This window comes from Ornithorhynchus anatinus, chromosome 2 (assembly GCF_004115215.2).
Source record: "Ornithorhynchus anatinus isolate Pmale09 chromosome 2, mOrnAna1.pri.v4, whole genome shotgun sequence".
Lineage (NCBI taxonomy): Eukaryota > Metazoa > Chordata > Mammalia > Monotremata > Ornithorhynchidae > Ornithorhynchus > Ornithorhynchus anatinus.
Genome location: NC_041729.1, coordinates 80,386,536 through 80,401,246, shown reverse-complemented (window position 1 = coordinate 80,401,246; position 14,711 = coordinate 80,386,536). Strand labels below are relative to the sequence as shown.

Sequence of the window (14,711 nt, the reverse complement as noted above, 5' to 3'; positions counted from 1 at the left end):
GATTACTGTGACCCGTACTAGGTCTTGTTAGAGATTTGGGAGCAAGTCTGGGAACCCTGCTCACAAGGCTGTGGGGGTGACACCCCTGTGGAGTGGGTACATTTCTATCTTTGGTGTTAGCAACTAATTTCTCCCAGCTAAAGACTACTTTTATAAGACCTAGATTTTTAACCAAAATAGGGAATGTGTCTGCCGACTCTACTGTATTGTACTCCGCCAAACATTTAGTACAGTCATATAGGCAATCATATTTACTGTGTGCAGAACATTGTGCTAAGCACTTGGCCTACTGGATAGAGCTTGGGCCTGGGAGTCAGAAGAATCTGAGTTCTAATCCTGGCTCTGCCACTTGTTTGCTGTGTGATCTTGGAAAAGTCACTTAACTTCTATGTGCCGCAATTACCTAATCTATGAAATAGGGATTACAATTGTGAGCCCCATCTGGGACAGGAACTATGTCCAACCTGATTACCTTGTATCTATCTGAGTGCTTAGTAAAGTGCCTGGCACGTAGGTAAGCACTTAACAAATACCATAATTGTTATTCTCTTAGACTGTGAGCCCTGTGGGGGACAGGGACCATCCTTGCTAGTTCTCACTCCACTTTCCAATTGGCTAGAATTTGTGTATCCAATTATTGTCTTGGCCATTAATTTTCTACAACTTTTAACCCAAATATGTCCTTTTTAGAAAATACTTTGGAAACTGCTAGATGAAAATCATTGAAATATTAGTATAGTATGTTCTGTACTCAATATACACATGTGGTTTCTAGTGTTATATTTATACTCATGTAAAATAGCTGCAATTTAAACTTGCCCCAAGGAAGATACCTTGTCCCCTCCTTAAATAGTTCTTTTTTATGACCTCTCAAATGTAAATGACTGTGCACATTGGACATACTATTTAGCCTGTTTAAAACTAAAATAGAACTTTTTTTAGAGAGTTATTAGCTAGATGCTAAGTTATTTAATGTATTATCATAAAGGCCAGAGCCAATAAAATATTTGATAAAATGGGCCTTCAATAATCAAAACTCATCATTCTCTTATAAGTGAGATTTCCTAACACCTTAGAAAATTCCTAAATTCTTGTTAGTCACATAAAGAAAAGGACTTGGCTCCATTATAAGTAATGTACTGGAAAGGTTATTTCAATTACTGTGTATATCAATATGAAATGTGGATTTTCTTTTCCAGGCCTTCAATTGCCACACATGCTACAAACTGTGGTATACGCTGTGTACATACCGCTTCATTTGTTTGAAAAGATCTTTAAGTTGGGGCAGATGGTAAGCATTGCATACATTCAAAAATATATTTGTCTCTAGAAAAAGAATATTGATGTGGATCACTGTGGGCAAGGAATATGTCTGCCAACTCTGTTACATTATACTCTCCCAAGCACTTAATATAGTCCTCTGCATTTAGTAAACAATGCAAAAATACCATTTATTGATTGATTCTACACCATATTTACCTCACTGGGCAGTAATTTAGACCAAATTACTTTTTTTTGTATATTAGTTAACAGAGTGGGTGCAAGCAAGGAAAGTAAGAGGAACATTTTAAAAAAACAGTAAATCACAAAAATGCAATAAAACATGATTTTAAAACCATGAGATAAAGCTGAAGGCTCTGGAGGAGAGCAGGGACAGACAAATCATCTTGGTATGCAGCAATCAGAAATGCTTTTAAATCAGTGTTTTTTGTTGAACACTTACTGTGTACAGAAAATAGTTTTCTTCAGTTGTAGGTTTCAGACAGACTGGAAATTAGAGGGAATAGAAAGGCATTGTAAGTGGCAGTCTCAGTCACAAGCCCATCAAAAATAAATGGAAGGGATTTGTAGGTTCTTAAGTGCTTTTAGGTCTCTTTAGGAACAATTCAAGGCAGCCCTTTTCTGGGGAGTACAATGCTGAGAGTTGCTAAATGATTTAAAGATCCAGAATAATGCTTTAAGTGTTCTCCACCAGAATGAACCTTATGTTTTAACAAGAGGAACTAGAACAATAAAGTAACCAATTGAACTTTTTATTTCTACATGGATTAAATTTTGTTTTAGTCACAGGGGAAAGGGAAGATGCTATCAATCAATCGTATTTATTGAGCACTTACTTTGTGTAGAGCACTGTACTAAGTGCTTGAAAGAGTACAATATAATAGAATCATTAGGTAAATCCACAGTGAACTTACAGTTTGGAGGGACCTTATGTTTTTTTATACTGATATTTATTAAGTGCTTGCTGGGGGTTTTTTTGTTTGTTTTTTTTAATGGCACTTGTTAAGCTCTGATTATGTGCCAGGCACTGTCTCAAGCACTGAAGTAGATACAAGCTAATCAGGTTGGACAAAGTCCATGCCCCACATTGGGCTCAAGTCTTAACCCCCATATTTCAGAAGGAGTAATTGAGTCCCAGATAATTTAAGTGACTTGCCCAAGGCCATACAGCCAACAAATGGCAGAGCCTGGATTAAGACCCAGGTCCTTCTGACTCCCAAGTCCATGCTCTATCTACTATGTCATGCTAAGCACTTGGGAGAATTGGTAGCCTGATCCCTTTCTCTGAGGAGCTAATAATGAAGTGGGGGAGATAGACATTAAAATAAGTTTGCTAATCGGGGAAACAGCAGGATATAAGGATATACAAGTAAGTGTTGTGGGCTGAGGTGGGATGAATAATAAAGTGCTTAAGGATGATTGGCTTCAATAGGGAGCAAATCAAAGCACAAGATCATCATATTCAAAGAAAACTTCACTGGTGAAATTCATATTCTGAGTGCATGTGAAGCTGAGAAGATCAATGTGGTTTCAATATTGTGAGGATACTGTTACATTATTAGGTTTGATTTTAGATTTGATCTAGTGCTGTTTTCTCTCTGACCTCCTTTTTTTCTTCCTTTACACAATTTTTTTCATAAAAACCTGCTCTTTTCTTGATTGCAGTGAGTCATGCTGGTCTATCCTCAGCAATCAACTCCCAGTTTTCAGCTGGAATGCAGCATTGTCTGAGGATTTGTTTTATTTTGCCAATGAACTATTTCCTCTATCCTTCTTGCCTTTGATTTTCCAATTTCAGTTCTCCATACAGAAGTTGTCTGGATATCCTGCTGTTATTCATTAACCTCACATGAAAGGAGGGGATACTATTTCTATTATCTCCAGCGAAGCAGAGTGAGAAGATGGAGTGGCAAATCAATCAATCAGTTGTGTTTATAGAGCCTTTACTTTGTGCAGAGCACTGTATTAAGCACTTGGCGGAGTATAATATTACAATATAACAGAGTTGGTAAACACATTCCCTGCCCACAAAGAGTTACAGTGACATTAATATAAATAAATTATGGATAAGTACTGTGGAGCTAAGGAAGGGGTAAATAAAGGGAGCAAATCAGAATGACTCAGAAGGAGTGGGAGAAGAGGAAATGAAGGCTTAGTCAGGGAAAGTTTCTTGGAGGAGATGTGAAGAGCAGGAAGAGTAATAGTTTGTCAGATAAGAAGTGGGAGGATGTTCCAGGATGGAGGAAGGGCTTGGGCTAGAGGTCCATGGCAATATAGACAAGATCAAGGTACAGTGATTAGGTTGGTAATAGAGGAGTGAAGTGCGAGGGCAGGATTATAATAGGAGAGTAGTGAGATAGAATAGGAGGGGGCAAGGTGATTGAAAGGTTAATGCTTACCATCCTAAGGAGTTTCTACTTCAAGTAGATTAGATGGGCAACCATTGGAAATTCTTGAGGAGTGGGGAAACATGGCCTGAACATTTTTGTAGAAAAAGGATCCAGACAGCAGAGTGAAGTATGGACTGGAATGGGGAGAGACATGAAGCAGGTAGGTCAGCAGGGAGGCTGATACAATAATCAAGGGACAATAGGATAAGTGTCTGGATTAACATGGTGGCAGTTTGGATGGAGAGGAAAGGATGGATTTTAGAAATGTTGTGAAGGTTGAACTGACAGGCTTTAGTAATATATTGAATATGTGGGTTGAGTGAGAGAGGTGAGTTAAAGATAATGCCAAGGTCATGGGCTTTTGAGACAGAAAGGATGGTGGTACAGTTTTCAGTTGTGGGAAATCAAGGGAAGGACAGGGTTTGGATGGGAAGATAAATTGTGTTTTGGGCATGTTAAATTTGAGGTGTCAGTGGAATATCCTAGTAGGGGTGTCCTGAAGCCAGGAGGAAATATGAGACTGCAGAGAGGGTGATAGGTCAGGGCTGAAGATGTAGATTTGGGAATCATCCACATAGAGGTGGTAGTTGAAGCCATGGGAGAGAATGAGTTCTCCAAGAGAGTGGGCATAGAAGGGGACCTAGCACTGAAACTCGAGGGACTCCCATATTTGTGGGGTGGAGGCAGAAAAGGAGTCTACAAAAGGGACTGAAAATGAGCTGGCAGAGAGGACAAGAACCAGGAGAGGACAGTGTAAGTGAAAGCAAGGTTGGATAATGTTTCCAGGAGAAGAGGGTGATACACAATGTCAAAGGAGAGATCGAGGAGGATTAGGATTGGAATAGAGGCTGTTGGATTTAGCAAGAAGGAGATCCAACATTTAGAAATTTGGGAAGCCTGTGACTGTGGCTCCAGGGCTGAGTCAGTCCCACTTAGCTTGGAGCCATGTAATTTCTGGGCCTTTGGGGTCTGCCACCACCATCCGGACCAGCCTCCCCCAGTGCCACAGCACACTTGGGGATGGAAGCTTCCTTCACAGTCTCCAGAACCCTGGAGAGGCTGCAATGGTTTATAATAGAGGTTAGCAACCTATGGCCCGGGAGGCATATTTGTTTTTTGGTGGAAAGAGAGATGACTCTCGAGTCCAGAAGGAGGGAGTGGCATTTAAACCTGCCCTCTGGGGCCTTGGACTAAGCATGGAGCCCTACCACTCAGACAGCCAGGTCTGCAACGAACAGGATTTCCTGCTTCTTCACGAAGAGAGTTCCTCTACCTCCCTGTGAGGTTTCCATAGGCTCAGCAGTTTTTTGGAGCTGGGGGAGTGGAGGAAACCAGAGGGCAGTGGGCAGGGTGAGATTTAACCTCCTCTACCTTCCAGCCCTAGAAAGCCCTCACTAGGATCCTGTTCCCTGTGGGAAACAGAGGGCAAAGCTTGGGAGAGCAAAATTCACTGGCCCCAATGCGCCTGATTGCCACCCCTGTGGGGGATGGGGAGGGCTCTTGCCCCTCGCTGGTGGGTCTGGGCAGTAATGGGCAGGGAGGGACAGCAAGGGAGGGGAGGGGAGAGGAAAGAGTAGGAGGTGAGGGAGACTGACGTCTGCCAGTGTTGGCCCATTGCACCATTCTTCCCTTCCTTTTGTCATTCATCTTCTGTCTCCTTCCCTCTTCCTCCCCTGCTCTCCCCTTCCCTTACTGTCATCGACAACTGTTGCTGGGAGCAGTTCTTGCTGCAAAGCAGCTAAGCAAGGAAATTACATCATCATATTATGCCTTGCACTGTGGGACATGACACCAACATGCGGGGCTGAAGAGCCCTAGCTTCCTTGGAGGAAGGTTAATATGAAGCAGCCTGAATTGAATAAGCATTGTGAGGAATGGAAAATTGAAAACCATTAGATTCACAATGAAATAAGCTATATTAATATGTATTTGGATTGTGTGATTAACTTGTAGTGAACCAGCTGGTCAAGGGTTTCATTTTGTTCAGCTCTTCTGGGCAAAAGGTTGCCAAACTCCGTTTTGTGACTGGACTATTACCTAAACCAGTAGCAGTTTGCAGACTCTCACTTGCCAGGCACTGTTCTAAGCACTGAAGTAGATAAATCAGTTTGGACATAGTCCATGTAATAATAATAATAATAATTTGGTATTTGTTAAGCGCTTACTATGTGCCGAGCACTGTTCTAAGCGCTGGGGTAGACACAGGGGAATCAGGATGTCCCACGTGGGGCTCACAGTCTTAACCCCATTTTACAGATGAGGTAACTGAGGCACAGAGAAGTTAAGTGACTTGCCCACAGTCACACAGCTGACAAGTGGCAGAGCTGGGATTCAAACTCATGACCTCTGACTCCAAAGCCTGTGCTCTTTCCACTGAGCCACGGTCCCACATGGTGCTCACAGTCTTATTCCCAGTTTACAAATGAGGTAACTGAGGCCCAGAGAAGGGAAATGACTTCCCCAAGGTCACATGCAGACAGATGGTGGAGCCAGTTTTAGAACCGAGGTCCTTCTGACTCTCATGCTGGGGGGTCTATCCACTAACCCACACTGCTTAACTGCAATCCATTGTTACCATTATCTATATCTGCCTACCTCTATCTAGATTACGTGTCCCTTATGGTACAGGGACTGGGTTTAATCAATCATGTTTTTATATACCCCAGTGCTTAGCATAGTGCTTGGCACAGAGTATATACTTAAAAAGTACCATAACTAACTAGAAGAGATAAATTTATTCTTAAATATTTTGCAGTTCTTGAGTATTTATCAAATACAGGAGATTGGCAACTGCTTTAAAATCAATGCCAAAGTTGTGTGCAGCTGGCAGCAAGGCTACTCTTTATCACTGCTATTTTTCAGTATTTATAAAGCAATTTATATTTGTGTTTTAAATCATTTTCCTTAATACACAACAGTGTGAGGCAGGGTGATATATCTAATTGAAATTGCAAGGAGAATATTTTATGTAGACTCAACTCTTGGGCTATAGATCACTTTCATCTGATAAATAATGCTATGAGAATTTAATGGCCCTGGGTTTCATATTAACATCTCAAATTAATATCACTAGTACAATATCTCCTTATACCAGGCTGAGGTTTTGCCTCAATGAATAATGTCAAAAATTCCTTTACCCACAGCATTTTGGAAAATTTTAGTTTGAAGGCTGTATTACATCAATACTGATTGGCTTATGAGAAATAAAAGGATAAAAGTAGAAGTGAGATGCATCTTTAGATGTAAGAAATATTGTTGTAACTCTCTTTGAGTTAGAAATCTATAAATTTATGTTGGGCACATTCTAGTAGGTGTTTCTTCGCCTCAGTGCTTGTTGAAATAATGTGGCAGGTTGAAGCTACTGCCCATTGGTGGAACCATCTCAATCAGTGCCTTTTGGGTATCTCCTAAGTGCTAAGCATTGTCTATATTCTTAGGAAAAAACACCAAAGTAAAAGACACAGTTCCTGCCCTCAAGGATCTTGCAGGTTGATGGGTGAGGCATGCAGGCCTGAACACTGACAAATAGTGGGAGCAAGGATGTAGCAGGTTGTGGTAGACTATGTTAGGATGAAATAAATGATGAAGTTTCCTGTCAAGAATGAGAGAAGAGCCCCCTTCCTGAGACTTCAGGGCCTGAAGTCAAGGGAAATGATTATATTATATATACTTGCCTTTTGTCTTCAAAGAAGACATCAGCAATAGTGAAATTCACCTAGGAGGGCATGTGTGGCTAAAAAGGCCAATATGAAACACACAGTCCAGGCCACATTGGACACACAAAGAGGCTATCCATGATGTGTTTTTCTCTTTGCCTCCTTGCTTTTGGCTTCCCAATTTCAGCTCCTCGTACAGTAGCTTTTCAGATATCTTACTGTTATTCATAGCTGTGTTTAGGAGCATAGCATCTCATATTAGTAATCATATCATGGTTTGCATAGCACTTGCCAAATGTATTCCTGCTAGAGCACTAGTTAGTGAGTGAGTATGTAGGTAGGGATACAACACATTGCAATGTGTATGCAAAGTGTTTGTTTTTTTTTAAAATGTGCAGGACCCATTTTTAGCCAAAATGACCGATTTAGTGATGATTCTGTGCTTAGTTCCAGAATCCATCAGGCAGTTGCCTCAGTAAATTTTACAGTCTTCAGCGCCCATATGAGCCGGCTAATTTCAGGGATGCTGCTGAGCCTGTCCTCCCCGAGGAACACCTTATATAATTTCCAGGTTAGAAGCCTTCATGGCTTGGTGGCATAGTATCTAGCCCTTCTGTACTCTTTCCACTGCTTAATTTCAGGGCTTGAGTTAAATGTATGAGTAAATATTGAATCTACACCTGCATGCCAATTTTGAGGAGGGGAGATGGCATTCTCTCTGTGTAAGGGATGTCAGACAGCCATCAGTTAAAGTTCATTCCTGAGAGGCATGAAGGCGAGCAGGTTGATTGGGGGGGCCTGCTGCTAGGTCAAGGGGAGAAAACAATCTGGACGTAGGAGCTTATGCTACTTCCTGCTGGCCTGGAATCATCAACAACTCTAAAACCTAACTCTAGGACCACTCCGCAACTTAAGCAACCTCCACTTCTTCGTTCATTCATTCATTCAATCATTTATTGAGTGCTTACTGTCTGCAAAGCACTGTACTAAGTGCTTGAGATAGCACAATATAGCTATGAACAGCATCCCTGAAACTATAAACATTAATAATATGTCTGTCTTCAAGGGGCCTTTCCCGACTAAACCCCCCTCTCCTCTTCTCCCACTCCTTTCTGCGTCAGCTTGACTGGCTCCCATTGTTCATCCTCTAGTCCCAGTCCCACAGCACTTCTGTAATTTGTAATTTATTTTTTTCATGAATGTCTGTTTCCCCACTCTAGACTGTAAACTCATTGTGGGCAGGGAATGTGAATGTATCTGTTGTTACATTGTACTCTCTCAAGCACTTAATACAGTGTTCTGCACACAGTAAGCACTCAATAAATATGATTGAATGAATAAATAAATGAACATAAATACATAAATTATAGATAATGCTATAATTAAGCATTGGTTAATTATTAATTAACATATATAAGTGCTATGGGGCTGGGAGAAGGGATGAATAAAGGGAACAAGTCAGGGAAAGACTCTTGGTTTTCAGGAACCCAAGAACCAGTCTTGCCAACCATCACTCCAACCTACAAATCTCTACAGAATCATCGTGGGTTAGTGGAAAGAGCATGGGCTTGGGAGTCAGAGGTTGTGGCTCTAATCCCGGCTCTGCCACTTATCAGCTGTGTGACTTGGGGCAAGTCACTTAACTTCTCTGTGCCTCAGTTACCTTATCTGTAAAATGGGGATTAAGACTGTAATCCCCAGAAACCTGATTATCTTGTATCTACCCCAGTGCTTAGAACAGTGCTTGGCACACAGTAAATGCTTAACAAATATTATTATTATTATTAATACATGAAAGTAGTTCATTACATTTTGTAGTTCTTGTGGTGATATTATGAAATAGAACTCTAGGGTTCACTTGTACCCACTAATGATTTTTGTGTCTTAGGAAAATATCATTTGGGGGATAATTAACAAGCTTTATTTAAAACTTTTGCAGGTTTTTTGCTTGTTTTCTAAATGAGCCCGTGACTAGGAGGTGCCAGAAGAATGCATAGGAAAGGACATGGCTTGAACACTCTTACCCGAAGACTTAAAGTTATATTTTTATAATAAGTTTTACTGAGCTGGGTTTGCAGCTGACAGGAGTTTTCATAGTGGCAGCTGCAGGAGGAGTGACAAAGCTGTGGAGTTTTTTTAAAAAATGAGTACAAATCACATTAACTTATTCAAAATGTTGCAAATCAATATGTTTTCGATTGCTTTTTTTTTTTGTTTCAGACTGAGTCATTATTTTGTCTGTCTTTTAGGCAGATTCTGCTGAGAAGCTTAGGGAATATGGACTTTCCCATATATTTAGCCATCCTGTGCTAGTGACTAGAACTAGATCCTGTCCAATTACAGCACCACCAAAACCTCAACCTGTGCCTCCATGGAAGTTAATCCGCCCTAAAAAAGAGACTCTTGTGACAGATGAAGCTCAAGGTTTGTACATATTCCATAAACGTATTTCTTCCACAACCTGAAGTCCTCAAGGTGGCTTAGGATGGTATGTCCTTCTTAAGATTCTATTACATTTACATTTAACTTTTCCCACATTGACTGTAGTTTAGTCCTATGTTTTTATATTTTGAAAGGCAAGACATCCTGTTATAATAATAATCAATAAAAATAATTATGGTACTTAAGTGCTTACTATGTGCCAGCATTCATTCATTCATTCATTCACTCATTCATTCATTCATATTGAGCACTTTCTGTGTGCAGAGCACTGTACTAGGCACTTGGAAGGTACGATTTGGCAACAGATAGAGACAATCCCTGCCCAACAGCGGGCTCACATTCTAAAAGGGGGAGACAAACAGCAAAACAAAACAAGTAACAAAACAAAACTCCAGCACAGTTCTAAGCACAGTTCAAGTTAAGTTGGACACAAGTCCCCATCCCACATAGGGCTCACACTCTTAATCCTCATTTTACAGAATGAGGTAATTAAGGCTCAGAGAAGTGAAGTGATTTGCCCAAGGTCACGCAGCAGACATGTGGTGGAGCCGGGATTAGAGCCCATGACCTTCTGACTTCCAGGCCTGTGCTCTATCCACTAAGCCACAAATAATAATTGTGGTATTTGTTAAGCACTTACTATGTGTCAGACACTTTACTAAGTGCTGGGGTGGATACAAGCAAATTGGGTTGGACACAGTCCCTGTCCCACATGGGGCTCACAGTCTTAATCCCCATTTACAGATGAAATAACTGAGGCACTGAGACTTGCCCAAGGCCACACAGCTGACAAGTGGTGTAGCTGCAGTTAGAACCCATGACCTTCTGATTCCCAGTCCCGTGCTCTATACCACAATACCACTCAGAGAACCTTGGCAAATTAAACTAGCCAGATAAATCTCATGATGCATAAATCTAGCATGATATAGTGGTGGTATCGACGATGACCACAGATCAATAATATTGAGATCTATTTTACACACAGTATAATAGCTGTAACAGCATATGCTTCACTCTGGAAATAATGTTCTAGGAAGCAATCAAGAGAACAAGTATGGTATGTAACCATGGGAGAACATGACCAACTCTGAATCTCCCAGCAGCGTAAACCTCTCGAGAGTGGGGCACAAGCTTGTCTGGCTGGAATAAAATGATTTCTGATTTGGTTTCATTTTCCTGCTAGGCTCATAATTAATGATGGTATCTTAATTTTTTAAATCATATTTATTGAGCTCTATGTGCAGAGCACCGAACTAAGTGCTTGGGAGAGTACAGTACAACAGAATAAGTGGAAACGTTCCCTGCCCATAACGAGTTTGCGATCTAGAGTTTACAGTGTAAATTCATTTCTTCAAAGTGCTTTCATAACAGTCATAACTTTGAGCAACAGTCTAAGCTAGGGAGAGTTTGGCATTATTCCCATTGTCCTGATGAGGAAACCTGGGGCACAGAGTGGTTAAGTGAAACTGTGTAGGCAAGGTCACACAGCAGAGCCGTGGCAGTGAAACACTTTGGACCTAAACTCAGGTTTCCTGATTTTGGGACCCATTTCTTTCCACTTGAACATGCTACCACTTCCTCAGCTACATCAGGAGGAAGATGAAACCAAAAACAAAGATCAGTTAATGTGTATTTATTTATCTGCTATAGCTGCCTTGGCTTCCAAAGACAGGACCGTGATGGAGCAGGCAGCACAAATGATGGAGTTGCTGGTAGGAAACTTGAAAATGCAAACACTGGGGTTCAAGCAGGCTGAACTTCAAATGTTTCACTGTCAGACAGACTTGATCAGTGTTGGGTTCCCCTTGGCCTAATGGACAGAGCATGGGTCTATAAGCCTGCTGGGTGACCTTAGGCAAATCACCTTACTTCTCTGGGCCCCAGTTCCCTCATCTGTAAATTGGGGATTAACTACTTCTCTTCTCCCTCCTTCTTAGACTGAGCTCCATGTGGGACAGGGGCTGTGTTTGACCTGATTATCTTGTATCCACCCGAATATTTAGTACAGTGCTTGGCACATAGTGCATAATAAATACTGTAACCATCATCACTATTTTTATAGTACATAGCTCTTTTTTGTTTACATAATATGCTATTATTTAAATAATCCGTGTAGGGGTGGGAGGGAGGGTTGGGGCTTATGTGGTGGGAAAAATGTCCACCCTGAAGTACTGCTGCCATGGAGTGATTGAAGTGTTTGTCAGATTAGAGAAAAGTGCTTTAGGATTAATTCATTAAACAGATATCAAATATTATTCCAAATGGTGTCTCATTTTGGGTGGCTTTATTTTGTTTTATTTTTGAATTCACCTAAGGAAAATACTAGCCTATTGTAAAGAGCAGAGGCCCAGGAGTCAGGGGAACTGAGTTCTAATCCCAGCTCCACCCCTTGTCTGCTGTGTGATCTCAAATCATGTCACTTAATTTTTCTGTGTCTCAGGTTCCTTGCTTGTAAAATGGGGATTCCAAACTTGTTCTCCTTCCTGCTTGGACTGTGAACCCTGTGTGGAACAGGGAGTGTATCCAATTTTAGATTTAGATTTGTCTTTCCCAGTGTTTAGTATTGAGCTTGGCCTATAGTAAGTGCCTGGCAAATACCACAGTTATTATTATCATTACTGCATGATATAATAATGTTGGTATTTGTTAAGCGCTTACTATGTGCAGAGCACTGTTCCAAGCGCTGGGGTGGACACAGGGGAATCAGGTTGTCCCATTTGGGGCTCAGTCTTAGTCCCCATTTTACAGATGAGGTAACTGAGGCACAGAGAAGTTAAGTGACTTGCCCACAGTCAAACAGGTGACAAGTGGCAGAGCCGAGATTCGAACCCATGCCCTCTGACTCCAAAGCCTGTGCTCTTTCCAAAAACCGTAGGACTGAAGGGACCTCAGAGGGCATTTTTAATGACATGTTTTCTTCTTAAATTCCTTTATTCCTTTCTTTCAGTACAAATAATAAAGAAACCTGATCAGTTTGTTGAAATTTCCAGCCCATTTTTGAATTTTAGGATTCATTCTATACCAATCCCATCAAAAACGTAAGTATGCTATTCTCTTTTGAGATAAAAATTCCCATTTAAAAATACATATTTTTCCAATAGATTTTTTTAAAGAAATTCTATCATTAACAAGCTAGTATTGTATTGTCGTGACTTTTTTTGCCATTATAATCAGATGAAATGCCCAATTGGGCATGGCACTGTACTTGAGGCACTTTTGGAGACTTGCCTCCAAGTTTCTGGGTTCTGACATTTTGATGTTAAGTTGCACCCACATGTTTTATGGTCAAATTTCAGGATGATCTTGAAAGCAAGTCTCAAATTTCTACTTCTATGGGATAACTTAAAAATTTGACCGAATTAATATTTTCACAGACTGCGATTTCCTATTCTAATAAAGAACACTTGTGTAAATTGTATTGTAAAATTAGATTTCATTTCCTATGGAGTAATTTGCCATTTAAAGTAGAAAAATATATTGTCATACGTATATATTAATGCAGTCTATAGTATATTTCTAATTTATAATGTTGGAGATTTTTCCTTAGCCTATCTCACCTATTTGTCAAGAGTTGACATGCTAAATTTCCTGGGTTTCTATGGCAGCCAACTAATTGAGTTTCTTGCGACTTAATTAACAGGTAGTTACCAAAAATATATGGTGAAAATGAACATTTTACTAAACCGCTGCAACTTTAAATGGCTTAAGAGGCTTGTGGTTGACTTGATTTATACCTTTACTTTTGTTCTCCTTAATTTATGAAGACCTGATAATTCATTGCAAATGATTTTTAATATTTAAATGTTCTGTAAGAAATGTTATGAGGCAGTTTCCTGAGATTCTTTGTTGCTTCTTATGAAACTTGGTTTCAGAGGTGAAGTTACACAGAGGAAAGTAAAAACCTAAGAGATCCCCAAATGATTATTACTTCCAGAGTCGTGTAGACACATAAAGCCATTGTGAGACTTACATGAACAGCAGAGCAGCCTAGTGGATAGAGCATGGGCCTGGGAGGTAGAAGGACCTAGGTTCTAATCCGCCAGTTGTCTGCTAAGTGATTTTGAGCAAGTCATTCTCTATACCTCACCTACCTCATCCGTAAAATGGGGATTAAGTCTGTAAACTTCATTTGGGACATGGACTGTATCCAACTGGATTAGCTTGTATCTACCCCAGTGCTTAGTACAGTGCCCAGCACATGGTAAATGCTTAATAAATACCATGAAAAAACCCCCAAACAATAGGCAGAAGTGAGGACACAGAAGAATTGCATAGTTGAATGGTTTGGGGACGCCTGACATATGGAAAAGTCACATCAGTGAAATATTTAGGAATATCCAGGAGCACTTTCAGAGCAAACTAAGGAATCCTTAAGTAAAGACTGAAAATTGTTTAATGTTGGAAAGCTATATAAAACTGCTGGCAATAAAGCATCCTCGTCACGATGAGGCTCCCCGTATCAGTCAGTGATCACTTGCTTTTTGTAACCTCTGGTATCCTCAAGTAGGATAATAGGTATTTGATCATTGGATTGAGGGAGAGCTACAGTCCCACAGTTCAAGGTAGGCTGCAAGGAACATGCTTGATGAACAAGTTCGTTCATGTATGAAGGTGAAGTAGAAAGGGATGGTCCTCTAGGACATGGTAGTGTCTGGTGTTGCAGGGTCAAGGTGGCTTCAGTGGAAGATCAATTCCTTCTCAGGGTCTGCTTGTCACTCTGTTTCTAAGGACCTCTCTCAAATCCCAGCTGCTAAGCTTGCCCAGCCAGGTGGAAGATTGGATGTCACTGAGACGGAAATCCTCCAGAGCTACAATAGCATTTTGGCTTGAGGCTTTCTATTCTAGTATTGCTCTGTGTTTCTGGTGGCTGGTTTGCCCATCCAACTGTAAAATTGGACATATCTAAGAGAGCATCCTTTTGCCCCTTTAATGTTTCCCTGGA

At 40.7% G+C, this 14,711-nt stretch overlaps 1 protein-coding gene across 5 annotated transcripts in view; it reads left to right on the top strand.

Annotated features, from left to right (window-relative positions):
• The window catches only part of ADGB (androglobin), a 178,074-nt gene that overhangs the window by 67,545 nt on the left and 95,818 nt on the right, over positions 1-14,711 (top strand). For all 5 annotated transcript variants that reach the window (XM_029058720.2, XM_039911155.1, XM_039911153.1 and 2 more), the window contains exons 10-12: positions 1,200-1,291; positions 9,577-9,751; positions 12,717-12,807. In XM_029058720.2, coding sequence (XP_028914553.1) covers positions 1,200-1,291; positions 9,577-9,751; positions 12,717-12,807 — 358 coding nt within the window. The remainder of the gene's footprint in view (positions 1-1,199; positions 1,292-9,576; positions 9,752-12,716; positions 12,808-14,711) is intronic.